The 14,284-nt window shown below is 44.1% G+C and overlaps 1 protein-coding gene across 7 annotated transcripts in view; it reads right to left on the bottom strand.

Annotated features, from left to right (window-relative positions):
* AOPEP (aminopeptidase O (putative)) overlaps window positions 1–14,284 on the bottom strand; it is a 347,525-nt gene that overhangs the window by 16,487 nt on the left and 316,754 nt on the right. For 6 of the 7 annotated variants that reach the window (XR_004819509.1, XR_003523595.2, XM_027614771.2 and 3 more), the window contains one exon: window positions 6,448–6,564. The exons of the other annotated variant lie outside the window; for it this stretch is intronic. Coding sequence is in view for 4 of the 6 variants with exons in the window: in XM_027614771.2 (XP_027470572.1) it covers window positions 6,448–6,564 (117 nt within the window). In the remaining 2 variants the exon portion in view is untranslated. The remainder of the gene's footprint in view (window positions 1–6,447; window positions 6,565–14,284) is intronic. 7 annotated transcript variants of the gene reach the window in all.

Consider the following 14,284-nt stretch of genomic DNA (forward strand, 5'->3'; position numbering starts at 1 on the left):
GTTTTTTAACTGTCATTTTAGACCAATTTTTTAAAAAATTCCTTTATCATAGTATAGTAGGGGACACTTTGCTGCAAGATTTCCACAGGAAAAAACCTAGGGGCACTGAACTGAGTAACAAAGAAAGAAAACTCCAAGAAAGACCTAGAGATACCTTCCTGACTTGAAAGGAAATGTTCTAAAAACAGGTTCATAAACCAAATACAACAAAGGAAAAATACACAAATATAACTAAAGAATTATATAAGAGCTCTGTTCTTTCCCACATCATAAAAGGCACAAGGTTTAAAAAGACAGGTATGTCTAAAGCAACTACAGAAAATTAACCCGATCTCTTTTTTCAATCTGTACCCCACCCAAGCTTTCAAAACTCTAGAAAAGGAATTACAATACTGTGTCAAAGAGACAGCTGAGCGCCCCCCCTTCCACTCCAAAGCACTGTCTTGGCCTTTTTAAAAATGGGTATTAAAATTCACACTATAGCTCACATCCAGAAGTTGGGTTTCAACAGCATCTGACCTCTTGATTTGTAACCTGAGCTTAGACATGTCAGCAGGCCACCAAGCTGGACCCCTTGTTCCTGCAAAGAAACTGTGACAAACAGCCCAATGCTGGATATGGCAGGTGTTTGGGAAACTCCCAGCTCATAACTCACCCTGAAAAACCACCTCGCTAATTGCCACACACCATTCTGACTCTCCACAATGGTCTCTTTTTTATGCTTAATCCCAAAACTGCCTCGTGGGGCTCTAGGCCAGGCTGGTGCCTCCAGACAATGTTGGTTGAGGACATGGGGAGGTCCTGGGGTGTGTGTGCAGCCTCTGGGGGGAGGGAGGAAGAGGTGTCCCTGCACTAGGCCGCCCTCCCACAGCCCCGGGATCACGGGCCACAGCATCTGTCACTATACTGCGTAGATTGCAGGGAGGGGGACCAGAGTGGAAGGAGGCTCAGAGTTTGGGACCCCACATTTTAATAAATGTAACTAATTGAGCATCCTGAAGTGGCAACAGAGCCTAAAGAGATTACAACTAACCTCTCCTCTAAACTGCTCTGTGAGGAAAACAAAACAGAAGTGCTTTATTTAATTCTGTAGCTGGAATGCTGCAGAAAAGCAACCAGAGGAGTGAAGGGGGACAGGGAGCTCCGCGTGACCGGGACCAGACCTGAACACTCTGTGGAAGACTGTGACCTTGAACGGAAGGAGTGTTAGCATTAAAAGGAATGGGCAGAATCACAGCGATGGATCAATTTTAGAATTCAGAGACGTAGCAACTGACTAAGCTTTTATTCTCTGCCCTTTTAACATGCCAAGGTCTGTGAATCATGAAATTCTCTCAATTCACAGAAACTATGCTTTGGGCCCAAATGAAATCAGAAATGAGCGCCACAGTTGTCAGACCACTGCACTCCTGGAATCATCCCCCTCAGACTTCAAAGACATGCTGTGGTGTTTTTTGTTCCAGCAAACAATGAGTTCTCTTAGTAACAACGTACTCAAATACACGCCCTCCCCACGTATGTGAAGCCCACCATGGGAGGGGGCCATTTATTGGGTTTTCAAGGGCTCTTCAGCAGGAACCAGAGGAAAGGCAGTGATGTGGGAAAGGCCTGCAAGGTTGGATGTTTTTCCATTTGCAATCAACCTTGAATGTGTCCTTTTCAAAGCGAAGTAGAGCGGTCGGATGCTGGCATGGCTTCTTCTGTGTTCTAGTGGTAAAACAGGTTTGTCCCTCTTTGCTAATCTGCTTCCTCAGATGTGCTTGCTACTACTACTTTAGTTGTACGTTCCTTCTTTTTCTCCTTGTGAGAGATTTTGTTTTCACCTTTCCCAAGGTTACATTCTTTGGAACCTCAGAAGTACAGCACTTTATTAGATGAGAGGGAAAAATTGCCTTTTGTGAATCAGCTGGTGGTGTCGAGCTGGGGTTCTTAAATGGGGGTGACTCTAACCCCTTGGAGACATTTGGTTAGGTCTGGAGACACTTTTGATTGCCAAACCGGGGGTGGGTGGGTCGCGCTCCTGCTGGCATCTCATGGGTAAAGGCCGGCAATGCTAACCTTCCTACAAGGCCCAGGCCACCCCACAACAGAGGATTACACAGTCCAAAATGTCCGAAGTGCCAAAGCTAGGAAATCGTGATTGACAGCAAGTTCTCCCCTGCACCCTACCCCTCCGGCTCACCATGCCCCCAGATCAAGAACTCTGTGACCTGATGCTTACAGGCTCCTAACAGGTAGCTTATGCTTCTTTTCTCTCTCCCTGACAGATTAAAGGAAGGAGAGAATATAAAGGTTGTTTCAGATAAATAACAAAACCTGACCATTTCACAACAAATGAGAGACTGTGAATCTTACATGAACAGAAATTACATGAAAGCCATGGACGCTCGCAGACATTTTCTCACATCGTGTTATCACATGCACATTTTTAAAGAAAATGAACTAGGAAATGATAGTAAATGTAAGAGTAAAACTGGTTTTGTGAAACTCATTTTGCCACTTGGCTGTGGTCATTTAAAAAGCCGGAAATCTGCAGTCCCGTCCAGGCAACCGCTGTGCAGACAGGAAGATGGCACCCGGGAAGGGGATGACTTGGCTGTGGTCACCAGCCATTTGGGGGCCCGGGACTTGAGTGGAGCTCATTACCAAGGCAGTGCCTTGGCCAGGACCAGATGCTCGGCCGGGGTGTTAAGAAGAGATCAAGGCGTGGAAGAGACACTCCCACGGCCAGGAGCAGGCACCATCCCTTCCCTTCTCATGGCCGGCCACGAGGACGTGTCCCTTGACAGGAGACTAGAGGGCCGGCGCCCAGATGTCCCACTCCAACCCAACCCCCGAGACCTGTCTTTTCAGTCCTCAGTACTTCCCCAAACACAATGAGGGGAGGAGCTGACGCTGGTCATGGCCTCTCCCAGAGACTTAATTTTCTGGCTCAATCTACCAACTGAAGCACCAGAGCAGAGCATGACACCTTGGGGAACTTCCTGACCAATGTCTTCCGTTCCCATCTAGGCCAGATAAGATGCCGAGTTGCTGATTCTAAATTTCTGAAAACTCACTTGAGGTGTGCCCCTAATTTTGAAGTGCTCATTTGTAGTCTATAGAAAGAAATTAACTTCAAGGTCACTTGAGGAGCTCTTGGGAAAAAAGGTCCCAGAGCCAAGCTGCGTGGATCCTCACCTCCCCCCAACCACAGCAGCTACTGCTACAGTTCAAGAGACCTGCTGAAAGAGGGCAGGAAAGTCATCATTTAGAAAGGGATCTTAGAAAATACCCTTTGTTCCAAGAATCAGTTAAACTTCTGTTTTTTAACTTCCATGGCTCTTTAGTTGAGCCAATATGCTCAAAAACTGTAGACAATACATTTCTGTGAACTGAGGTTCCCCTCAGCTCATTTTCCATCCTGGTTAAAAGCAGCCCCATATACGGTTAGTAGTTTCATTAGCTCAGGAGTAAAAGATGGCTGACTCCTGTGCTTAGGGTTACTTTCCAGGCTAAGAAAGGCAAACATCCCCCCACCAGTACCCCATGTTTCATGTGGTGGCAATGAGAAGGGGCAGGCAAGGCACGAAGTGGCCTACGATGACACGTGTGACTGCCCAGCTTCTAATGCCATTTGTCCTCCAGTGCTCTTCCCGTAAGCCTGGGAGCACGTGGCAGCCCTCTCCTGAAGAGCAGGCCTGCGTATTCATGCCACGGGTGATACAGGCACCTGGAAGCCAGGGACTGGCATTCAGAAGGCTGACACCCACTGACCTGACATGCAACACCCTGGTGAGCAACATCAGCCTGGGCGCCATGCTCAGAAATCCTGACCCACGGATCAGATGTTCTAGGAACACAGCTAAAACCCAGAAGCAACACAGCTGATACTGGTACTGAGCTACCTAGAGAGAATAACTAAAACTAAAACTCCCAGTGGGACCACACAAGCCCGCCCACACACAGAGAAGGGAGGAGGAAAGGGCCCAGGGGGGTGACAGCAAAGAAGGTGAAGCAGCTACTGGATGGAGGGCCCCAATTCATGGCAGGACAGGCGTCTCACACAGCTGAGCATACACTCTGGTGGGATGCATCGAGAACATACTGCTCTGACAACAAAAGAGTGCTGCAGCGCACTGGATGAGCAGGGCGGAAGCAGCCGGAGCCTCCGCTTCAATGAGCTGTGGAAACGCTGTGGCAACAAGACAAGGTGCAGCAGGCCCCCGTCAAAAGGGACATTACGTATGGGCTTTCAGCGGACAGGTCCGTCCAAGGCAAGGGGAGCCTTTCCGTACACCTTGGAAACGTGGGGGAACTACACCCCCTGCTCTTGCTGGAGAGCCCCGTCGTCCCTGTGGCTGAAGTCTCGGTCCCAGGTCCCAGCACCCTGAACAAAGAGCAGCAGGGCCATAACTCACACTGCTCCTTGCCAGTAAAGTCACTCCAGAGCCCTTTCCCACCGGCATGCCACAGAAACGGCCTGCCACACTCCAGTAGATTCGGCCAACTTTCCAACGACTGCTATTTAGGACATATTTAAAAGCTCTGATAATGACTGAAAGGGACGGTCCTTACTTGTTTAGGTCAAGGAGAAGCACCGAGAATAAAGTCAGAATCCTCAAGACCTTACCATCAAATAATTCTTTCTCCCATGAAATGTTCTGTCACTTAAAATAAAGGCAGATGGTTATTCAACTAAGTCCCTGCTAATCAATGTCACAAGAAATCACACTGAACTAATAAAGTTTCTAGAAAACAGCCTAGTTGGTCAAAACGCTGTTGCTTTTCCGGTTCTGAGTCACATTTCAAGGAAACTTCACAGTGAGACAAGCTGTCAGGGTAACTAACTTCACACCAGGACCTCAGAAAACTTGGGGATGGGGCAGGAGGCACACTGTTAGGAAAAATCCCAACTGCACACCACAGCCTCAAGGCCCTCCTCCATCTGGCCCCCGCCCACCCCTGAGCTCAACCCGGCAGGCCCCAGGGCAGGGGTTGACAAACTCCAGAGAAAGCAGGCCAGATCAGCCTGCAGCAAGGAGTGCTGTGTAATTTTTTTTTTTTTTTTTGAGAGTTTGGCGGGGGGGGGGGGGGGGGACGGACAGGGTCCTGCGCCTCACAACTTCTGGGCACAGAGTGACAGGTGCCCGGCGCCTGCTCTGATCCGCAGCCTGTCACAGGGGCCTGGCATTCCAGAAGAATTCAGCTCTGATTAAAACATAACCTCATGCCTATAAATAAAAACGTCTTTTAAACACTAATTAAAAATAACAGGCTGGCATTTGGAAACTCCCATAAACAGAAATATAAGAGTTGAACTAAAGAGCAACAGTTGCCTGTTTGATCTATGCTCAGGTGGGTAAAAAGCCACATGTGTCTTCTCTGAAGTTTTTCCATTAACTCCTGAATTTATGGGGCTTTAAAATGCATAACAATGTCCATCTTACCTTTTAATCTAATAATGTCATAGTGAGCTTTTCCCAATTTACTCCATTTTAGTGACTGTGTAATTAGTTTTCATATTTTAGTTAACCCAACATATCCAAAATATCATTTTGACACTGTAATCCATAAGAAGAAATTATGAGATAATTATGAGATAATGATAACCATGTCATCAATGTCCACGGTGCTGTTCACACTCCCGGCGCATCTCAGCTCACCACAGCCACAGATCAAGCACTCAACGGCCCGTGTGCATACAGGCTGCCGCTGGGCGCTGGACAGGTCTCAAATGCTCAGTTATTTCAACTGAACACAAACCGAACTCACTTGCATTTTAGGAGTTTTATATAAAAGAGTTTTTCTCGTTTTGACTGTGTGCTTGTTTTTTTACTACAGATGACTTAATACAATAAATATTTACTATTTTAGGTATATAAAAACTCCTGGAATTCATCTTAGGATTCACACCACATTCTTCACAATAAGCTAAAAGATATTACGAACCACATCATATTGCTTTCCCACAAGCATCCAGTTTTGCTTTTCAAACCACGGCTGTTAGATTTAGTTTTCATTTCCTTTACACATGGCTCCTTTCCTGTCTTTAACTGAATGCAACCAAGAAGTTCTGGCACATCTGAGCCAAGTTTCCTTAATGTGCAGCAGGATGGCGCCACCATCGTGCACAAAATGACCCGCCTGAATTTCTAATTCAAAAACCATCCTGTCTGCTCACTCCTTTAGGAGACTTATGTCCGTCTTTATGACTTAAGAAGTAAAAGGGAAAAACTCGGGACCTCAAGATAGCGAGGTGATAACCAGAATCAGAGGCCACCTACTGGAGCAAGCACAACCAGGGGAGCAGTTTACACTCTGCTTAAAGTACCTGCTCTTCATTCAGAAGCACACTGCATGATTAAAGGAAATAGCAGTTTCAACAGCTTAGGATGCAATGGGACCCTCACTCTTCACCAACAGCAGGGCCCCACCGTCTAAACTCCCAAGAGCATTCCTGGTTACCTCTGCATCCTGTTGGGGGAGGTGGTATGTCCTCTCGAGGCTTTGCAGAGTTCGGGGGTTCAGAGTCTTCTGCTCCAAGAGATGCTCCAGAAGCAAGACAAGCTGGTCTGGAAGGAGCTAAAGGCAAAACCAAAAAGTCTATGAAAAGGCTAGAGACTTGATCTTGCTAAAACCTCAGAGCTTACACCATATCCCCAAAGACACTGCATTCTGGGGTGTGATTAAGCCATATTCTCCATGGCTTTTCATGTCAGTTCTATAGTTAGAGCAGATCAAAAGATCAGGTATTTAACTTTTTTTTTTTTAAGCTTTTATTTATTTATTTGACAGAGAGAGACACAGAGAGAGAGGGAACACAAGCAGGGGGAGCTGCAGGCAGAGGGAGAGGGAGAAACAGACTCCCCGCTGAGCAGGATTCCCAATGCAGGGCTCGATCCCAGGACCCTGGGACCATGACCCGAGCCCAAGGCAGATGCTTCAACGACTGAGCCACCCAGACGCCCCCAGGTATTTATCTTTTTATTTTTAGGTTGTACAGTGTGATTTTTTTAAGGTGTGCAACATGATGATTTAATATACATATGCACTGTGAAATGATAAAACCTGTCCTTATCTTTATAAAACATTATCATGGTTCATTAGATTTCTTTCTTTGCGACATGTAAATGTCAAAGAAAGTCATTTAACCCAGATAAAGATTCAAGAAACCATCTGATCTTAAGTGAACACATGGAAAAGAAATAAGAAGTTTTCAGATTTCCCGTAGCACCTAAACCTTGCAAATGTACAACCAAGAAATAAAAGGCTCATAATGAAACAAGAACCGTGTCTTACAATCCCTCCATTATAAAAATTGTAAGTTTACTATTCCATTAAAATGACTGTACATGTGATTTTATACGTGTATGTATAATCTCTCTCTCTCATACACACAACACAATGCACAAGGTCACTCTTATTCCTGAGTTTTCATACAGTCAAAAAATGGTGTTTATCATTTAAAGGCAAAGAGAGGAAGATGTTTTCATAGGACATAAAAACAATGAAAATTTATGAGCAAACAATATTTGTGAAATCCAAGAACTTAAAATGTCTTATTCACTACAGTACTGCACGCAATGCCTGGATCAGCCCCAACCACAGGGCAGTGCTCAAATAAACTATAAATGGAGGAAAAACTAAATATAAGATCCATCTTGTAGGAACTGTAGGAACTGAAAAATATTTATTCTGAAATCAAGGTTTTAACATTATGACTCTGAATTTCACTATTCTCTACATTTAGCTTCTCTCCATCCCTGCTTATGACCAGATAATCCCTGTCAGCTAACTCGATTTTACAAGTCTAGAAGTCAATGCTCAATCAAAAGAATATTCATACTACCCACCTGGATTTTAATCCCCACTCTGTTACTTTAAAAGAAAATTTAAAAATCATTGGCTTCTCTTGCTACCTCTCTACCTTTTTGCCCCTTAGTGCGCACTCTGCCCCCCCCCACTCCCCAAAACACACTTGGAGGAAAAAAACTGAGTGGACAGCATGCACAATATTCACCAGGCAATTTCATAGTAAAAGCATTTCTTGTATTTTCTCACATCGCCCTTCTAAGTGATAAAACCTCCACTTTCCTACAAACATGGATGTACATCACTTGATTCCTGGGCATTTTTATTTTATAACATCACTTCGTTCCACCTTAAGAATCAATGCTGTGGATCCTCTCTCAGGCTGACAGGATTGAAACAAGGTGCCTTCAGCAAAAATAGAGGGTTACAACCAGCACTGACCCGTGAGGTCCTATGGAAGGACTCAAAGGATAGCTAACACTTCATTCACTTTCATTATAAGTCATGTGCCTTTAAGATGTTTGAAGATATCAAATCACTACATAACAACCAATAACAAAAATGACAGTTTTTCATTTCTTAATAGTTTCAGACACATGAGGCTTTTATATTTTCAAAAATTTGCTGTTTATAAAACAGCCCAAATCCAGGGCCAGCAGCCTCTAGGGAGCCTCCTCACCAGTTCATACCACGAGCAATGTGCTCAGGCCCTGCCTGGCACCCAGGCTTCCTCAGCCCTCCTTCCTACCCACAGCATCCTGCAGCCTCCCTCTCTGGATCTTTCTTTCTTGCCTTCCAAGAGGGGACTTTCCCTGGTGGAGGCTAATCCTTCAGCTCTGGCTTTGAGTACACCCCTCAGGTCCCCTTAGGTCACTCCCCAATTGTCCTCCTGCACTTGAACCCTCTTCACAGGGCTGGCCTTCCTCCCCCATCGCAGTCTCTCACTCCCCCCACCCCCACTACTGCCCTTTACAAAGTGTGTCCCAACGGCCCTCACCAGATGGTGGCCTGGCTTGGCTTCTGCCTCTGCAGGGGCTGTGGAGGGGAGAGCCCCAGACTGAGTCAGGGGTCCATCCAGCCCTACACCCTGACGGGCACTCTCAAAACTGGTCTCCAGCATTTCTATAGCTAACCACCCCTAGGAGCAACAGCTTGATGTCGAGGCCACTCTGGATGCAGGAAGACAGCTTCTGGGGAAGGGCCCACCTGACAGAGCACAGAACACCTACCAGCTGGGGGTGTGGGCCCTGCTGGCTAAACACAGCAGGAACCAGCCCTGCCAATTTGCAGAGTTACAGGAAAGGAAGGAGCAGGAAGGAAAGCATCTCCCTATTATGCATATGCACTTACAAAGAGGCCTATTGTTACAACTCAAGTTTGGGATTTAGTTTAAACTAGAGAGACCCATGGAGGAAAGAAGACCTTGAGTAAAATGTTTCGCTTGGTCCTTAACTCACCCCAACTGGGTTTAACCAACAAACACAACTCCAGCTTGAAACTGAAGAATTACTAGCTTGTGAACCGATCAAGATATCTGGATTCATACTTTTATATCCTGAAGTTTTCTTGTGAACAGAAAGGTCACACATCCTCACAGAGAAACAAAACCAAAGGATCACTGAAGGCCTTTGTCCTCTTCAAATTTTCCACGATGCAAAAATACTTAAAGCCAAGCCCCCTGCCTGAAGATGGACAGGGGAGATGGATGGGAGGGGGTCAAACCTTAGGGCTCTCTAACATGTTTCAGGTCCTCTCAATGGAGACAGGCAGAGAGAGCAGGCCGCACGCCTCGCCAGGGAGCCCCCCCACCCAGACAGCGCTGCTGGAGAGTCGGCCTGTTGAGAGTGGGCAGAAGGCAACGAGGGCCCACACAGAGACCTGAGACCATTTCTCTGGAACGAACGCCAGGAGTTCTGCTAGTCCTGGCCTTCAGAGCGGACTGGTAGAAATGACTCTCCCTTAGTAAACAACCTGTAGCCATCTTGGCTTCCAACTGCGGCTCTTCTAATTCACCAGGAAAAATGCAGTTTCTAAACAATGAGGAAAGTAGAGAAAATCAGCGATCAAATGCTATTTTAGTATACAGACAAGAAAATTGATTATCTTTCATTCACAAATAAGTAAACATTACATAATTTTTTACATGATATTACAGACCCCCCGAAAGGAGGATATGAAAGCAAAAATGCGGTAAGTAGCTCACTTTAATACAGTACATTTCTCTTCATAAAATAAACATTTACTCCATGTAAAGCCACCCTACAATGAAAAAGAAGTACTATGTAATAAACCAAAATGTTTGCACAGCAGTGGAGCGAGATCATACACTGGCAAATGTGCTCAAAACGCGGTGCTAGGCACCACCCGCCCTGGCGGCTGGCGCGGCAGCAGTGGGAAACGCTTTGCGGGTCATTCTACTCCCACCCACGGAGAAATCACATTAAATTTCACATGACTTCTAGGCCAAGTGTGTTTTAATGCAGCAGTACTGAGAGCTTCCGTCACACTGTGGGGTGATTAAGAAAAATAAAGTGCGTGTTTCAGAGCGTTATCTCCTGAGAAAACAGCTCCTCTAAACATTACAAAAGAACCTGCCTTTATTTCTGAGGGTCTAATGGTGCTCACGCTCACAGTTTAACAGTGACAGGAATAGAAGGTCCCTTCCTTTGCACACACAAGGACTTCATGACGGGGTGACTATTTTTCCGCAGGGAAACCACCTCAGTATTTTAAATATTCATCTGCCTCAGAAACTTAGACAAAATAAGACAATGGGGGTGCCAAAGTCATGTGCTTTGTATATAAAAGAGAACTTCACGACACTGTAAAACTTATTTGAATATAAAACATAAAATGCTAAAGGGGGTCCAGTCAATACAAATGCTATTTGTTAAGGATTTCGAAGTCTGTATTCTTGCTTTAAAGAGGGAGGATTCCGTAGTTGCTAATTACCCAGAAGTGTACAAAGAAAAAAGAAGTCTACCTGGTATTTTTCCCAGTCTACTTAAAGAGCTGAGGGAAGCCACACAACTCTGAATGGTTTTGAAGAGTTTCCACACAGGCTCTTGGAAAGAAGATATGAATTTTCCAAACCCACCCTCTTCATCCACAAGCAGCATAAAGCAAACAAACCCTGACTCTTCCAGAAGCCCCTTACCGCCGTCAGAGGGGCACCACTCACTCCCCGCTCCCAGAGGACCACCCACGCAACTGAGCCCCTCCACCATTTCTGCCATTAGCAGGACGCAGAAAAGACCAGCTCACCGCCTAGATCAGAAAATGTCACCAACGCATCCCACCACTGACCTTGCAAAGGCAGGAACCGACACAAGGAACCCGGCGCCGCCACTGCCTGCACCCCTTCAAAAGGAAGGCACCTCCCCTCGTGGCCCAGCTGGCCCGCTGCAGCGGCACACACACGGAGGAAGTCTCCCCGAGAGGCTCCCAGACAGGGAGTGAGCCTGGGACTAAGGCAGCCACCGACTGACAGTGGCGTGAGTTCTATTATTACCCCATTATCACTCTGGATCTGTGCCTAAATGAAGCATGCTTCCTCCCTGCTGCCATTTCCTTTTATCCTGGCTGGAGACTAAAAGCGGATCAATGGGGGCAATACATATGATGTCACTTCAATTTACAGCAACAGCCTCCCTCCTTCAGTCTGTCTGAAATACACAGAAAGATCAATTCTTCCCAAAAATGGTTAAAAAATGCTTAGGGAGCATTCTTCTTCCAGAAAAGCATTCTCTGCTATATTTGTCTATGTTACTACGGCAGGAACTGTTTACACTGAACAAAAACAGAAGAAATGGGGGAGGGAGAAAAATCTCAAATTCTCCTGTATGCTGGAGACTTGCTGGCTGAAATTCAACAGAAGCAGGGTCCAAACCAGAATCGAAGCAGCTGACCTTTCAAAGTCACAGGCTTTCAGGCGCAGAGGCACAAGAGAGACAGCAGTTCTTTGCCCCTTGGATTAAAAAGGTAATCCCATAGATATAAAAAGTCTTTTTTATAAGATTTCCCCAAAGTCCAATAAATTCCTTTCTACCTTTCCCAGAAAACGTACCACACGATAGAGCCTCAGGTGCCCCCACAGTCCACAGCGTGAGGACAGTGCCCCCTCTTGTACTTTCCTCACTACAGGCAACAGGAACGGACTACAGGATACTAGGTGAAGCCTTAACAAATCATCTTTCAGACGGCGGTTGACCAAAAATAAAACAAAAGAAGTAAAAATCTCTAAGTTATATAAATTTTTGTATCATGACTTTTGAAAATGGGGTATAATTAAGATATAATTTTAAGAAATCCTCAAAACATAAGAATTCTCCTTCCTTACAACCCCAAAAGACACACAAAATCCTCAGAGTATCAGAATCCTGGTGAAGCTGACCTTCCAGACCCCAAACACCAGCCAAGACTATGGTCTTCACATAGATGTTAGAATATGATTTTCTGTCATCTGTCACTTTCCTAACGATAAATGTTTTTAAGCAACAAAAATGAATTATTTAATAATATGTACACAGACAATTATCTGCCTAAGAGCTGTTGTCAACTAAGGTATCATGACATAATTAAAATATTCCTAGTTTAAACTAGTAACTTGTATAGAGGAAAAACAATTGGTTTGAATTGCTACTGAAAACAAACTAAAAACAAAACCTACAAAAGAACCAAACTCTACATGCTAAAACAAAAACTTAATACATTTTAAAGAACTGCCAACCTTAAGAAAAGCAGTCACAGTTCCTATTATTTTGGGGATACAAACTTGATTTACCAACAAATGAAAGTCACCAAATAAAATAATTAAAAGTGAAAATAACTTCCTTCAAAATACCAAGAAAGCAATCAACAGACCTATTTACCCAGCACAGTCCCTTTTGAATATCAAGTATTTTTAGGGAGTATCTCTGTAGTCAAATTTTAGTAGGAAAATTCAAGCAGAAGCAAATATTCATATAATTCATTTCATAGGGAAAAAAACTGGGAAACAAAAATACAGTAAACTCCCCTCACACACTCTTCTTGCCATTTTACCATACTACACAAACAGTTTCACCTCATTCTTTTTTAATAGTTGAGTAGTATTCCATTAAGTGGTTTCATACCTTGGTTACAATCTGACATACAAAACTAGCTGACAGTTTTCACAACAAAGGTATTCACACGCTGGACTTTAGGGGGTCGTAAATTAGTATGCAACTAGAATTTTGGGTTAGAAAATATTACTACTTATAAGTTAGGAACTCCAGCTCATAAAACACACACTCTTATTCAAGATAAATGCATCAGCATTAATACAATATTATTAATTTAGGTAAGAGCATTAATTCTAAGGAAACAAAAAGAAGATTCCTGTTTAAAAAAAAAACCTGCAAATGCAAGTTAGAAGTATTCTCTGATACTTTCAAGTGTTCCAAATTCTTTAGAAAGCTTTAAACCAGGCCAACATTAAGCATGCCATTGTTCTCATGGCAGAGTGAACGGACTGATCACTTAGGAATTTATAGTTTTCATGAGTGATGATTTTCTTGAGAAGCACAAAATTCAGATCAGGAATTGTCTCCCTTTGGCCCTTTTGGTTATTGATCTGGCAGGTTGCTGGGTAGGGGAAGCAGACATGAAGATCCTAAGTACTCTGGTAAAATTCTGGGAATTTCCAATGTGAGTGTTTACAAAGATTTATTTTCCATAAACCATTAATGTACACATGGTCATAAAAGTTGACAAGAGGACTGCATTTTACATACTTTAAATAACATGCTTTGTATCAGACAGCATATAGTTTGGGTAATACTTTCACAAAAGTTGGGAAAATTAAGTTAGCACAGGAAAATGTCACCCTTCTATAACGTGAAAACATGAGAATTATAGATGCCAGTCAATTACATCAGATCCTACCTGCTAATGATGGTGTGTTTTAGTCTCTGTGGTGTCACTTTTGGAAGTACCACAACCAACCGATGGCTCAAAAGTATAGGACATGAGCTGCCTGGTTTTTTCCTTTTTTCCTGCCTCCAGCTGACGTAAACTATTTTTCTTAAATCATGTCAAAAACATTTCCCAATAATTTACTTAATGGAGAGAAGATCTACTTTATGAAGAAATTCAATACTGCAATCTAATTTAAGCACTGAAATGCGTAAATGATTAAAGCACACGCTCTAACGAAGTGCTGAGACAGCACCTAGAAACGGGGGGGGGGGGGGGGGGGGCTTCTATAAAGAGGTCCAGTTAGTACAGGCAGAGTCCCTAGGGTCAGAAGAAACCTGTCGACATCTCTCTAGTCTTAGAAAAACAATATTTGAAAATAACACAGATCTCAAAAGTTCAGATTTCCATGCTTCTCCATAAAGAGGAATGCTAACACCATCAGATAGAAGACATTAGTTCTGTGCACACAACACTCAAATATTGCTAGAATCTTACATTTTCTGAATGCTTCGCATATACAAAGCATTGCATCAAACAGCTGCATGCTCAG

The sequence above is a fragment of the Zalophus californianus genome, chromosome 13 (genome assembly GCF_009762305.2).
Source record: "Zalophus californianus isolate mZalCal1 chromosome 13, mZalCal1.pri.v2, whole genome shotgun sequence".
Classification (NCBI taxonomy): domain Eukaryota; kingdom Metazoa; phylum Chordata; class Mammalia; order Carnivora; family Otariidae; genus Zalophus; species Zalophus californianus.